This window comes from Heterocephalus glaber, unplaced genomic scaffold (genome assembly GCF_053883595.1).
Source record: "Heterocephalus glaber isolate CG9 unplaced genomic scaffold, H.glaber_assembly_v1.0 deba00001547, whole genome shotgun sequence".
In the NCBI taxonomy this organism is placed as follows: Eukaryota; Metazoa; Chordata; class Mammalia; order Rodentia; family Bathyergidae; genus Heterocephalus; species Heterocephalus glaber.
The window spans coordinates 10,687,596-10,703,493 of record NW_028258340.1 but is presented as its reverse complement, the minus strand read 5'-3'; the positions used below and the strand labels follow the sequence as shown (position 1 = coordinate 10,703,493).

The 15,898-nt window shown below is 38.2% G+C and overlaps 1 protein-coding gene across 2 annotated transcripts in view; it reads right to left on the bottom strand.

Annotated features, from left to right (window-relative positions):
* Positions 1–1,505: 1,505 nt before the first annotated feature.
* The window catches only part of Srpx (sushi repeat containing protein X-linked), a 106,929-nt gene continuing 92,536 nt past the window's right edge, over positions 1,506–15,898 (bottom strand). For both annotated transcript variants that reach the window (XM_004850028.3, XM_013074019.3), the window contains one exon: positions 1,506–2,049. In XM_004850028.3, coding sequence (XP_004850085.1) covers positions 1,866–2,049 — 184 coding nt within the window. In that variant the 3' untranslated portion in view covers positions 1,506–1,865. The remainder of the gene's footprint in view (positions 2,050–15,898) is intronic.

Below are 15,898 nucleotides of genomic sequence, written 5' to 3'. Positions count from 1 at the left end.
GTCCACCTCCTGGTTAAAAAACATGTGGCGAGGATCACAAGTGTCCTGTGCAACTTAGCATAGTCTATATACAAACACTTTACCATTTTATATAAGGAAGTTGATTATCTACAGATTTTGGTCTCAAAGTTATATCTCGAGAGAGAGAGAGAGAAAGAGAGAGAGGAGGGAGGGAGAGAGAGAGAGGAGGGAGGGAGGAGGGAGGGAGAGAGAGAGAGAGAGAGAGAGAGAGAGGAGAGAGAGACTTCATCAACATTTACCCCCAAAACAATAATGTATGATTTTTTAGGGCCAACAATTGGCAATCATAAAGGCAAGCCTCACAGGGAAATCTGCCCTCCCCACAAGAAGACTTGGTATACAGCCAGTGCACTAAAGTCTTGGTGAGAAGTTGTAGTCAAGACACAGGCCTTCTGGCCAGTCATGCTTTTGTTTGTGTGTATGGAACCCAGGGTCTTTAACTAAACTACATCCCAAGACCTTTTTTTTCACTTTTTATTTTGAGACGTGGTCTTGCTAATTTGCTAAGTTGCCCAGGCTGAGCTCGATTCATTGCTCCTGCCTCAGCCTCCCAGATTGCTGTAATTACAGGTTTGTGCCACTGCACCCAGTTCATGCTCTTTCATTTGGTTTCCACAAATGATTAGTGCCAGAATTTCTGAGGATACCAAAATCTGTAGATAATCATCTCTGTTATATAAAATGGTAAAATATTTGTATATAAACTGTATATCTGTTATAAACATATAAGCTGTATATGTATATCTTCCCATATACCTTAAATCATCTTTAGATTACTTATAATACTTAACACAATGTAAATGCTATGCAAAAGGTTGCTATACTGTACACTTTGGGGAACAAGAAGAAAAATGTCTATAAATGTTCAGTACAGATGTTACCATTTTTCTGAATATTTTAAACTAGAAGTTGGTTGAACCACAGATGTGGAGCTGTGTGTGTGTGCCTGTATTTGCATTCCTTGCTCCAATGCCTTCATTTCTAGACCTATTTGTCTGAGGTTTTAGCCAAAACTCTTCTTTATGCACCTCTGCTGAGATCTCCTTGTAGGGGCTGGGGAATAGGGGGAAACTTTGAAGACACTTTTTCTCAACCTGATTTTTTTCACTTTTTGCCCTCTGCCTAACTCTGGGGTTTATAAGACTGCCAGAGCTTTTAATTTGGGGCTCCCTCAGATTTGCAATGACTTCACATCTGCAACACTCCACCTGACTTCCAACCAATGTGCTGTTTCATGGGAAAAGGGGAACAGAGGAAATTGATGCTTTCTCTAGTTTTTGTGTCTTGCTTAAACCATTGCTGTGATTTAGGCTTCATGTTTTCATTTTTGGCTTGTTTCTTTGATTGGCTATTCTGTCACCTGAGAGCACGGCTCTCTTCCAGCTCAAATGGGCTCTTGACAAGACATTTTCACATTCCTAAAGTATCTAAAACCATTGAGTACATTGAGCAAGTATGGCTAGTGCTTCATAAACAAAATAAGCTTTAATAAATTTGCTCCAAAATATTTTATTAATAAAAGTTTTATATAAACAACACAATAGAGAAAAGCTATAACATGTTGAAAGCATGTATATGGTTATAGTTTCTAATTTCCTTTCAAATTGACCAGCCACAATGGAGTTAGGAGGGCTAAAAAGAGTAAATGTGTTTGTATAATTTTTTGAAACATTTCAAAGTAAAAAGAAGCATTGTACCAATTTTTAAGGGCAAAGAAAGCTCATAATAAAATAGACTTTAAAAATTACAAATAAAAATCTGTACATCAAAGACTTTTAAGGCCTTCCCATGTGTGTGACACTATGTAGAAAGAGGAGAGGTACAGCTGATAAAGGAACATCACATCAGGTGGTACAGCGCTGGCCCATTTCAGCTTGCAGGACCATCTCCTCTTTTCTCAAGGGGAAAGTGTCAATCAGGTTGAAGAGGGCCACAGGTGTCACCAGGGAAATAAAGCGCTCCTTGTCCATGCCATGCTTATCCACTAGCACCATACTGAAGGAGTACAGTGGGATTCGTAGCAACAGCCTGAAACAAAGGTAAAACAAGGCAATATCAAACCACAACTCACAGGGTTCTGGAGGGCCAATCAGAGACCAATAGTGACACTGTCCAGAAAAAAGGTTGATATCACAAAGCACTAAATCATTATTTAGAGCCTTGCTACTCAAAGTGTGATCCTTGGACCAACACCATTACATGGAAATTTGTTCCAGAAGACTTTCACATATCACCCCAAAACTAACAGATTAATATTTCATTATTAAACAAGATATCTAGATGGCGAGCATACATATTGAAGTTTGAGAAGCTGTGCTTCCAATTGTAATCAGGACTTCAGGCCTGCAATTGTGCTACACTCCAATAATTGCTTCAGGGCATGTGCAACAAGGTTAATAGATTTGGGGGGATATTAATATGGAATCAATCCAAGTTTACAGACTACTTTGTATAACCACATACATACAAGGACTATATGTATCGGTGGTTATCAATAGTGGTGATTTGGTTCCACCACTCCAAGCGCAGAGGAGGAGGCTTCCAGGCTGCCATACCACCACACCCAGAGCAGAGGAGGTAAGCTGCATGGACACCAGCAGCACATGCCACCCCCATCAAAATGAGCAGACAGGTAAACAAGTCTCAAGGGCAGACTTCTACATCACCTTAAGCAAACCAAAAGGGAAATGAGATGGAATACTCTGATACTCAACCACCTGGACTCCCTGAACTGGCCAAAAAAGAGGATCCGGAAAAAATGAAATCAGAAATACTTACTCAGATAACAGCAGAGATAGTGCCCATGGTGCAAGACATGATTAACAAATCTAGAGAGGACACATAAAAAATAGAGGAGCTGAGGAACATGAGGGAATCCCAACTTAGGAAGCAAATGGAATCCATAAAACAGATGCAAACAGATTTCTAAAAATTAAAAACTCCACTGAAAGTTTATGCAGCAGAATGAGCCAGTGTGAGGATAGAATTTCAGATATAGAAGATAAGATTGCAATTACTGACCAGGAAAAGAAAAATTTATTTAAAATAGTAAGGGACCACGAGAAATCAATCCAGCAGCTGCTAGACGATGCAAAGAAGAATAACATAAGACTGGTGGGAGTCAATGAAGAAAGAGGAGAGAGTGCAGATGAATAAAAAACTATTCACAGAAGTGTTGGCAGAAAACTTCCCAAGGAGGGGAAAAGAACTTGGCATACAGATAAGTGAGGCACATAGGACTACAACTAGCCTTGATCAAAAAAATCTACACATAGGCATATCATTGTTAAGATTCCAGAAACCCAACAGAAGAACAAAATTGTACAAGCAGATAGAGAAAAGAAACAAGACACATACAAAGAAAAGTCCATCAGAATCACTGCAGACTTCTCAATGCAAGCCCTCAAGGCAAGAAGAGCTTGGGAGTGACGTACTCCAAGCCCTAAAAAAAAAAACAACCTCCAAGCCACATTGATGTACCCTGCAAAACTTTCATGACAAAGAAGCATCTTAGGAACTACATGAATACCAAAAGAGCACTCCAAAAAAATTTAGACAATGTCCTGGGAAAAGACAACGAGGATCACAACCCCAGGAAGCCCAGAAGAATGAATCCATTGGGCATAACAAGAAACAAAAGGCAAACGGAGGGGGGAAATACAACAAAAAGAAAAAGTCATGAGCTCCCCAGCCACCATCCCAAGCTCCTAGGGCAGAGAAGCTGAGTCGGTCCCAGCACCCAGAAGGAAGCTCCCTGGCCACCATCCCAAGCTCCTAGAGCAGAGAAGCTGAGCCGGTCCCAGCACCCAGAAGGAAGCTCCCTGGCTGCCATCCCAAGCTCCTAGGAGAGAGAAGGTGAGCCAGTCCCAGCACTGAGAAGGAAGCTCCCCTGCTACCAACCCAAGATCCTAGGGCAGAGAAGCTGAGCTGGTCCCAGCACCCAGAAGGAAGCTCCCCCGCCATCCCAAGTTCCTAGGGCAGGGAAGCTGAGCCAGTCCCAGCAATCGGAAGGAAGCTCCCCCGCTGCCCTCTCAAGCTCCTAGGGCAGAGAAGGTGAGCCGTGTGGGCACCAGATGCACCACCCTCTGTGGAAATGAGAAGACACAAAAACAAGCCTCAAAAACAGACTTCTGGATCACTTATAGCAACCCCAAAGGGAAATGAGATGGAACAATCTGATACTCAACTACCTGGACTCTCTGAACTGGCAACAAAAGAGGATCTAGGAAAAATGAAAGCAGAAAAAATTACTCAGATAACAGCAAAGATTGTGCACATGGTGCAAGACATGATTAATAAATCTAGAGAGGACACAGATTTAAAAAAAAGGATCTGAGGAACATGATGGAATCCCAACACAGGAAACAAATGGAATCGATAAAACAGATGCAAACAGATTTCCAGGAGATTAAAAACTCCATCGAAAGTCAGCACAGCAGAATGAACCAATGTGAGGATATAATTTCAGATATAGAAGAAAAGATGGCAATTAGTGACAAGTAAAAGAAAAAATTGCTTTAAAATTGTAAGGGAACATGAGAAATCAATCCAGCAGCTGTAGACAACGCAAAGAAGAATAACATAAGACTGATTGGAATCAATGAAGAAACAGGAGAGAGTGCAGATGACATAAAAAATCTGTTCACAGAAGTGATGGCAGAAAACTTCCCAAGGAGGGGAAAAGAACTTGACATACAGATAAGTGAGGCATATAGGACTCCAAATAGCCTTGATCAAAAAAAAATCTACAAATAGACATATAATAGTTAGGATTCCAGAAATCCAACAGAAGAACAAAATTCTACAAGCAGTGAGAGAAAAGAAACAAATCACATACAAAGGGAAGCCCATCAGAATCACAGCAGACTTCTCAGTGCAAACCCTCAAGGCAAGAAGAACTTGGAGTGATGTATTTCAAGCCCTAAAGGAAAACAGTCCCCAACCCAGATTGATGTACCCTGCAAAACTATCTTTCAAAATTGATGGAGAAATAAGATACTTTCATGATAAAGAGCACCTCAGGAACTTCATGAATACCAAACAGGCACTCCAAAAAATTTTAGACAATATCCTAGGAAAAGACAATGAGGATCACAACCCCAGGAAACCCAGCAGAATGAATCCACTGGGCGTGACAAATTAAACGCAAAGGGGGAGAATCCAACAAAAAGAAAAAGTCATGACAAGGCTTTTAAAACTTTTAACTTCATCTCCCTAATGAGTGTATAATTCAATCTTGTTACTGTACTGATTAGTATTTTTCTGATTCTAGAGTTGCACACCTTTCCTTGTGCTATACTGGCTATTTATCATCTTCTTATGTTTACTTTTTAATTGGGTTGTCTATTAATGACCTGTAAGAGTTCTTCATATATTCTGGTCATAGGTTATATGCATTATAAATATGGTATGTTTAAGGACTACTTTTCATTTTAATGATGTCATTTAAAGTTCTAAATTTTGATGGAATCTCATTTATCAATTTTTTTCTTTTATACATCATGTTTTTTGTATCCTAGGTAGTTCTTGCCTACCCTAAATTCATAAACATTTTCCCTTATAATTTCTTCTTAAATCTTTATACTTTTAGGCTTTCATATTTAGGTTCATAGATCCCTTCAAGTTATTTTCATGTATGGAAAAAAAGGATTGAGGTTAATTTTTTATATACGGATGCCAGGTGTTCTACTGCCATTTGCTGAAAACACTATCTCTTCCTTAGCTCTTGAATTGAGTTTATATTCTATAAAATGCTAATGTTAAATAATCTTTCAAAACTCAGTGGACCATATATGTGTGGTTCTATTTCTAGATTCTCTGTTTTATTCAAATGATGTATATGTCTTTCCTTACACCAACACTGTCTTGATTACTGTTGCTTTAGAAGAAGTCTTAAAATTAAGTACTCAACATCTTCCAACACTGGTTTTTTGGTTTTTTTAACTTTTCTAGGTCCTTTGTACTTCTACATAACTTTTAGATTTCAATATCCAATTCTTCATTTATAGCAAGTATACACAGACCTGAATTTTTATATATACCTTGTGTTTTCTAATCCTGCTCAATTCAAATACAAGTTCTAGGGACTCCTAGAGATTTCTTAGTATTTTCTCTGAAGATGATTATTTCATCTACATATAAAAATTTTGCTTCTACCTTGCCAATCCTGTCCTAATTGTGTCATTTTATTGCCAGACTATTTTGGTGGGGCCTAGGTTTCAAAGTTTAATGGACAGATAAAAAGTAAGCATATCTGCCCTTGTTCCCCACTTTAAGGAGAAAGCACTGTATCTTCTCCATTCATATAAGGCGTTCTCACTGGAAGTATGGAGTACGTGTCTTTAATCTGTTGAGAAGGTTCTGTTCTACTTCTAGTCTCCTGATAGCTTTTACCATGAACAGCTGTAGAATTTAGTCCAATACTTTTTCTGCAACTAGTGACAGGATCATATGGCTTTTTCCTTCCCTCTGTTAAAATGATGACTTTTGGGGATGGATCTTCCAATGCTGAACCAACACTGCCATCCCTATAACAAAATCGCTTTCTACATACTGCCAGATCTGACTTCTAATTGTTTTGTTAAACAAATTTCTATCTATGTTCATACTTTTTTCTTCTATTATCTTTATCCAGTTTTAGGATTAGCACAATGTTGATTTCCTAAAATGAGGGGAGAAGTGTTCCTTCTTTTTACTGTTTTAATTGTGTGATATAATTTATCAGTTAAAATGTATATGAGCCTGCTGTTGTCATATAGGTAGGTTTTCAAGCTAGGAATATACTTTCTTTAATAGGTGCTATTCAAATTTTATATTTCCTCCAGAGTTAGGCTCATTAATTTTTCTTCCAAGGTACTTCTTAGAAGTTGTCAAATTTATGTCAAAAAAGATTTTTGTAATATGCTTTCTATATCCTTTTAAATTCTGTAAAATCTGTGGTAATATCTCCTAGATCTTAATATTGTAATTTAAAAATCTATAATTGATATTGTGTAATAGCAAGAAAAAGTCTAAAGGAGCAGGGGAAGTGAGAGTTGTGGGGGAAAGGAAAAAAGGGAAAAGAAAAAATATGAGAAAAGGACAAAAATGGAAGCAAAGGATGTAAATCAGTAAGGGTAGACAGGGTGAAGGGGAAGGCAAGGGAAGGGGGAAAAAAATAAGAACCAATATTCTCATGTAATGGCACAAGATCCCAATGATGAATGTAACTGTATTTTATACATAAAATGTACCAATAAACTTAATGGGAAAAAAAAGAGAAAAAATCATGGCAATGACAAGTCTATATGTTTCAGTTATAACCATCAATGTTAATGGTCTCATTCACCAATCAAAAGAAATAGACTGGCAGAATGGGTCAAGAAGCAAAAGCCAACAATATGCTGCATACAAGAAACACACTTAATTCAAAAAGAAACTCATAGACTGAAAATAAAGGGTGGAAAACAATACTCCATGTGATGGGAACCCGAAAAAAAGCAGGAGTAGCTATCCTCTTTGCAGATCAAGTGGATTTCAAACCAACACTGATTAAGAGAGACAGAGAAGGACACTACATCTTTGTAAAGGGAACAATTCAAGAGGAAGAGATAACAATCATAAATATACATGCAACAAACACTAGTGTGCCCAAGTATATAAAATAAATACTAACAGACATGAAAAATCATATAACAACTAATACAATTGTAGTGGGGTCCTCAATATCCTACTGTCACAAAGAGATAGATCAACTAGATGAAAAAAAAGCAATGAAATACTAGAACTCAATCAAACACTTGAACAAATCAACTTAACAAATGTTTACAGAGTATTCCACCCCACAAAATCAGAATACACACTCTTCTCAGCTGCACATGTGTTGGTCTCCAAAATAGACCCCATACTTGCTCATAGAACATGTTTAAGTAAGTGCAAAGGAATTGAACTTATACCCTGTATATTATCAGACCATAGTGTGATGAAATTGGAGATCAATAGCAAAGGAAACAGCAAAAATTTCATAAACACATGGAAACTGAACAACACACTTCTGAATAACCAATGGGTCACAGAGGAAATTAAAGAAGAAATCAGAGAGTTCCTACAATTAAATGACAATGACAGTACAACATATCGGAATCTATGGGACACAATGAAAGCAGTCTTATGAGGGAAATTCATAGCAGTGAATACTCATATGAGGAAAACAGAGCGAGCCCAATTAAACAACCTGATGCTGAACCTCAAGCTTCTAGAAAAAGAAGAGCAGGACAGACCCAAAGTTCATACAAGGGAGGAAATTATAAAGATCAGAGCAGAAATAAATGCAATGGAGACTAAGAGAATGATACAAAAAATTGACCAAGCGAAGAGATGGTTCTTCGAAAGAATAAACAAAATTGACAAACCCTTGGCCAATCTTATCATAAAAAGGAAAGAAAAGGCCCAAATCCATTCAATTAGGAATGAAAAGGATGAAATTACAACAGACTCAGCAGAAATCCAGAGAGCCATCAATACCGACTTCAAGAACCTATATGCCAATAAGATGGAAAACACATAAATGGACAGATTCCTAGATACATATGAATTACAAAAGTTGAACAAAGAAGACCTAAAAATTCCAAACAACCCAACATCAATCAATGAAATTGAAAATGTAATTAAAAACTTAGCAACTAAGAAAAGCCCAGGTCCTCACGGCTTCACTGCTGAATTCTACAAGACATTTAGAGAGGAACTACTGCCACTACTGTTTAAACTCTTCAACGAAATTGAAAGGGAAGCAATACTCCCAAATTCATTCCTGGAAGCAAGCATCACCTTGATCCCCAAAGCAGAGAAAGACCTAACCGAAAAGGAGAACTATAGGCCAAACTCACTGAGGAACATAGATGCAAAAATCCTTAATAAGATACTGGCAAATAGAATGCAGAAGATCATCAAGAAGATCATACACCCTGACCAAGTGGGATTTATCCCAGGGATGCAGGGATGGTTCAACAAATACAAATCAATAAATGGTATATACTATAACAATAGAGCCAAGGACAAAAACATATGATCATCTCAATAGATGCAGAAAAAGCCTTTGACAAAATCCAGCACGTATTTATGATAAAACCCTACAGAAAATTGGAACAGTCGGTGTCTACCTCAATCTGATAAAAGCCATCTATGAAAAACCAACAGCCAACATCATACTAAATGGTCAAAAACTGAAATCCTTCACACTAAAATCAGGAACAAGACAAGGATGTCTAGTATCACCACTTATGTTCAATATAGTCTTGGAAACATTAGCCACAGCAATTAGAAATAAAAGGAATAAAGATAGGAAATGAATACATCAAACTGTCATTATTTGCAGATGATATGATACTCTATATAGAAGAACTCCAACAAAGAACTCCACCAAAAGTCTTCCAGACTTAATAACCAAATTCAGTAAAGTAGCTGGTTACAAGGTCAGCACACAAAAATCAATAGCTTTTCTCTACACGAACAACAGACTCACTGAGAGAGAAATAGGGCAAACAATTCCTGTCACAATAGCATCCAAAAAAACTGAAATACCTAGGAATCAATCTAACAAAAGAAATCAGAGACCTCTTGTCTGAAAACTATAGCACTCTGAAAGGAGAGATTGAAGATGATATCAGAAAATATAAAGACATCCCCTGTTCCTGGGTAGGAAGGATCAACATAGTGAAAATGGCCATACTTCCAAAAGTCCTATATAGATTCAATGCAATCCCAATTGAAATCCCAATAGCATACTTCATGGAGCTTGAAAAAATAATCCAAAAATTCATTTGGAACAAGAAGAGATGCAGAATGGCAAAAGCAATTCTAGGTAACAGAGACATGGCAGAGGGTATTATAACCCCCAACTTGCAACTATACTAAAAAGCTGCTGTGATAAAAACAGCATGGTACTGGCAAAGAAATAGACCTGAGGACCAGTGGAACAGATTAGAAGATGCAGAAAACACTCCATACACACTCAGTCACCCCATCTTCCACAAAGGAGCCAAACACTTTCACTGGAGGAAAGGTAGCCTCTTTAATAAATGGTGCTGGAAAAATTGGCTTTCATCTTGCTAAAGATTAAAACTAGACCTATGTAGCTCACCATGCACTAAACTAAAATCAAAATGGATTAAAGATCTAAATATTAAAACAGAAATGTTGAACCAGCTGGAACAGAGGTTAGGTAGAACTCGTGAAGACATTGGTGTAGGAACAGATTTTATGAACAAAAACTCAGTTGCCCATGAACTAGCCAAAACAATCAACAAGTGGATCTCTTCTTATTAAAAAGCTTCTGCATAGCAAGAGAAACCACTAGCAGTGGGAAGAGACAGCCCACAATGTGGGAAAAAATCTTCACCTGCTCTTCCTCAGACAAAGGTCTACTATCTAGAATCTATAAAGAACTGAAAAAAATCAGACCTCCCAAATTTAAAGACCCAATCCAAAAATGGGCATCTGAAATGAACAGACATTTCTCAGACAAAGAAGTAGAAATAGCAAATAAACATATGAAAAAATGTACAACATCACTGGTCATTTGAGAGATGCAAATGAAAACCACACTGAGATTCCACCTCACCCCAGAAAGAATGGCTGCCATCATGAAATCAACCAATAACAAATGCTGGTGGGCCTGTGGGGAAAAAGGAACCCTACTCCACTGCTGGTGGGAGTGTAGACTGGTGCAATCACTGTGGAAATCAGTATGGAGCTACCTCAAAGAACTAGGACAGGAAGTCCCATTTCACCCAGCTATTCCCCTGCTGGGTATCTTCCCCAAAGAATTAAAAGAATCATAGCACAGTGATATATTGCACCCATGTTCATAGCAGCAGAATTTGTGATAGCTAAAACTTTGAAGCAGCCCAAGTGCCCATCAACTGGAGACTGGATAAAGCAAATATGTTTCTTTAATAAAATGGAGTATTATTCAGCCATAAAAAATGAGAAATTAAGAGACATTTATAGCTAAATGGATGCACATTGAGGTTATACTCTTAAGTGAAATAAATAGGACACACATGTGTAAATACCAAATCATTTCTCTAGTGTGAGAAACTGAAAGTGTAAATAAGTACTAAAAGGTATAATAGATAATGTGAAATAAGAAACGGAGCAAAGGTGAAAGAGAAATGGGAGGGGTAGGGGAAAGGAAAGAAGGGAATGGAATTAATATGAGAAAATGGAAAAATAGGAACAAAATCTTTGTAAATAGGGAGGAATGGAGGGGTTGAAGGGAGGGCTGGGCAAGGGTGAAAAACAAGAACCAAGAAAGATTATGTAAAAGTGCAAATTTCCAGTGGTTAATGTCATTATATTGTATACCTAAAATGTACCAATAAAATTAAATTTTAAAAAAATAGTGCTGATTTTATCTCCCAGGAAACATCTGTCCATGTCTGAAAATATTTTTGGTCATCACAATGGGGAATAGTGATGCTACTGGTACCTAGCGGATAGATGTCAGGAATGCTAATGAACATTTTACAATATGCAGGACAATCTCTCCACCAAACCAATCCAGCCACATATATCAAAAGCGCCAAAGCCGAGGAACCCTGGGATAGGTAAAACTGATTGAAATTTTTTTTTGAATACTATAGTAAGGCCCATTCAGGGCTTCATGGTTGAAAGAGATTGAGCTTGATCTATACCTCAGGTATTCTGACTTGGTTAGTTATAATTTGTATCCCTAAATAATTCCAAAAATATAAATTGACATGGTTTCAGGTATCTGGAGTTCTTTGTACTCTGCTACACCGGAATTTAATCAAAGATGATGTTTTACATCAATTATCAATTCCAACATGTTTAGATGTGAAAAGTCAGCAAACAGATAAACTGAGCCCACTTAAATAATGAGCCCATTTGGTTTCTTCCCTAGGGTTTCTTTTTCAGTTGAGATATCTTGCAGTTGTATATATAGTAGAATGTAAATTTCCATCTGCATTTAAAGTGAAATATTTATCTCATACAAATGGATCAAAGTTCTTAAAAAATCATTACATAAAACACAAATTGATTGTACTTTTTTCTGCCTTTTAAGAATGAGGTTTAGAGAAGAAAGGAATAATTAATACTTTATTCTACTAGAAAGCTAAATTTCTAATCCATTTCTAATGACTAGAAATAAAAGGAAGATGACATCACACTGTCCCTGCCAGGTGTCCTGTGACACTAAGAGGAGAGCTCAGGAGTAAAAGTACATTAATGAATCAGAATACATGAATGTAGGCTGTGTAATTAAGGCACAAGTTAGTAAGGAAGGTGGAAATGGACAGCTAAGCTGCTCTGTATGTTTAAATTGAAGGCTACTAAATTTCAGGATGGAAATACTTAACAAGAGATTCCAGGAAAGAATAGGAAAGTAAGCAGGTCTACAGGGGAAAAAGGCCAAGCAATGTGGTGAGAGACTGTAGGAAAGGGTGACTGATAAGATACTGGAGCATTGGGTTTTATAGTCCTTATGAAGCTAAATAGAGCCACCACCATGGCTATTACACACATTCCTCCTGTGGACTTGTGCCTTGGTAGACAAAGAACATAAACACAGAAAACTACCATGGGAAGGGAGAAGTGGTCAGATCAGCAAGCAGGTAACAGCCCCAGCGATGCATCTCACTGGGGCCAAGAGATTACAGAACTCTAAGGGATGGATAATTTAACACCATCCAAATTGTGGGATGAGACATGGTGTCAGCACAAATGTCTGTCATCAGATTGGAAAGAGTTGCTCCTGCAGAATCTTCCCAAGAACTTTGTAGACTCAAAAAATAATGTATTAAAGTTATGGCTTTCCTAGTCTCTATCACGATTAGGATTTGTGGAAAATTACTCTAGGGAGGATCAATTAGTCCATAAATCCAAATTTAAAAGAAATGAGGGTAGCTGGGCATAGTCGCACCTGCCTGTAATTCCAGCACTCTGGGAAGTCTGAGGAAAGAGGAGCACAAATTCAAGCTCAATCTGGGCAACTTAGTGACTTACTGAGACCTTGTCTTAAAATAAAAATTTAAAAAGGCTCAGGATGTAGCTCGGTGCGAAGGCCTTGTGTTTGATCCCTACTACCACAAAAAAAGGAAGAAAGAAAAGATAAAAAGAAATGAGAGCAAGAAAGAAGGCAGGTGAGGTTGTCATCTTGCAACACCAGGTATCCAACTTCCCTTTCTCATTACTCTCTTCAATAGTTTTATCATGGCCTCAGTACTATTTGAAAGGTACATTTAATCAGACAAGAGTTTTTTGATTATCTAAGCATTCTGCCTCTCTTTCTCTTCCTCCCTACTTCCTATTCTTTGCCTAAATCATTCCTTTTCATCTGTGCTAGACTCTAGCCCAGAATTGAAAGGGACAAAAATGTCTTTCCGGGGAGATTCAACAGCGTTGAAGGGAGGAGGAGTCACATTGGACCTAATCAGAGAAAAATCAACTAAAAATACAGGTAATTAATTGGAAGAAAGCCAGGGACATACATCCTGATGCCAAACCAATCTGAAATAAGAGACCAGGAGATCAAATAAAACAGCTACATGGGATGCTGAACCGGCTGGAACAGAGGTTAGGTAGAACTCTTGAAGACACTGGTGTAAGAAAAGATTTTATGAACAAAACCTCAGTTGCCCATGAACTAGCACAAACAATCAACAAGTGGGATCACTTCTTACTAAAAAGCTTCTGCACAGCAAGAGAAACCACCAACAGTGTGAAGACACAACCCACAATGTGGGAAAAACATCTTCACCTGCTGTACCTCAGACAAAGGACTACTATCTAGAATATAAAAAGAACTTTAAAAAATCAGACCTCCCAAATTTAAAGATCCAATCCAAAAATAAGCACGTGAAATGAACAGACATTTCTCAGACAAAGAAGTAGAAATAGCAAATAAACACATGAAAAAATGTACAACATCACTGGTCATTTGAGAGATGCAAATGAAAACAACACTGAGATTCCACCTCACCCCAGAAAGAATGGCTGCTATCATGAAATCAACCAATAACAAATGCTAGGGGGGCTGTGGGGGAAGAGGAACCCTACTCCACTGCTGGTGGGAATGTAGACTGGTGCAAGCACTGTGGAAGTCAGTACGGAGATAACCTCAAAGAACTAGGACAGGAAGTCCCATTTCACCCAGCTATTCCCCTGCTGGGTATCTTCCCCAAAGAATTAAAAGAATCATACCACAGTGATATATGTGCACCCATGTTCATAGCAGCACAATTTGTAATAGCTAAAACTTGGAAGAAGCCCAACTGCCCACCAACTAGAGACTGGATAAAGCAAATGTGGTTTTATTTTTATAAAATAGAGTACTACTCAGCCATAAAAAATGAGAAATTAGAGATATTTATTGCTAAATGGATGCACATTGAGGTGATACTCTTAAATGAAATAAATAGGACACACATGTGTAAATACCAAATAGTTTCTCTAGTGTGAGAAACTGAAAGTGTAAATAAGGACTAAAAGGTATAATAGATAATGTGAAATAGGAAGAAAAGGGGCAAAGGGGAAGGGGAAGTGGGAGGGGTAGGCGAAAGGAAAGAAGGGAATGGAATTAATATGAGAAAATGAAAAAATAGAAACAAAGTCTTTGTAAATAGGGAGGGATGGAGTGGTTGAAGGGAGGGCAGGGGAAGGGGGAAAAAATAAGAACCAAGAAAGATTATGTAAAGGTGCGAATTTCCAATGATGAATGTCATTATATTGTATACCTAAAATGCACCAATAAAATTAATTAAAAAAGAAAGAGTGGCACGATACTTCATAAAACAGCACATCAACCCACAAGGCTACCAGTGGCATGAGCAGCGCAGACCAAGAATCGCCATGCTGGGAAGTCCCCCAGAAATGGATGGACTGAAAAGGCGCGGCTAACTCAAGCCACAAAGATGGATTTTGGAAAGAAGGCCTCTTGTATCTTTAGCCTCCTCCACACAAAGGACACTGCAGCCTGGCATGAGATTTCGCTGTCCCTGGCAAACACAGAGCAGACTCTGCTCCCTTCCCAATGGAAGAGCCACGCCCCCTTTTGTTTTTCTTTCTCTGTCATGCTCCAAAGTTGGGACTTGAGTGGAGCCAACGGTACAGGGACTGGGAGTGGCCCCGGGCTGTCCCTGCCTGAGGGCAGCACAGCAACCCAAGGGAAGGAGGCATGGGTGTGCCAGAGAGAGACATCTAAAAAGCTTCTCGCTGAACACTGGCCCCAGCTCCAACAAGATCAAACTCATACCCAGATGTGGCAGGGATACACAGCACAGTTCTAGGACACTACTTTTCTTGGACACTACCACAGAACTGTGGACTAAAGAGGAATTTTATTTTTTAATTTTATTATTTTTTCTTTCTTTGTTAGTTTTATTTCCTCTTTCTGTTGGTTTTTTTTTAGGTTTTTACCTTTATGTTTATCTTGATCTACTTATCTTCTTTCTTTCTTCCCTCAATTATCTCTCTTGAGTTTATGATATTTTCATGTGAGTGAAAATCGTCTCTTGTTTTTCTGGTTCACTTCGATATCCTTTTGCTTTACCCTTCACACTTTCTCTCCTGCCCACTTCTTTAGTTACCCAAACCTTGGATGATCATCTGTTGTCCTCTAGGCTTGCCTCTACTACATTTTTCTTCATTTATCTCTCCGTTTTGTGCCCTATCTCTCTTAAATCCACCCAAAGAGTAAAATCACCTCGTTATGGGAAACTCATTGCATACAAGTTCCTGGTTTATGTTGGATTGTGTTATATAACTGTGGGTCTTGCTCCTATGTTTAAATGTACCAAATTGATAATTACTACAATTTGTCAGTTTCTAGGCTGTGCTTGAGGCTATTGATATTGCTAATTGTACTACTTTAGCCAGG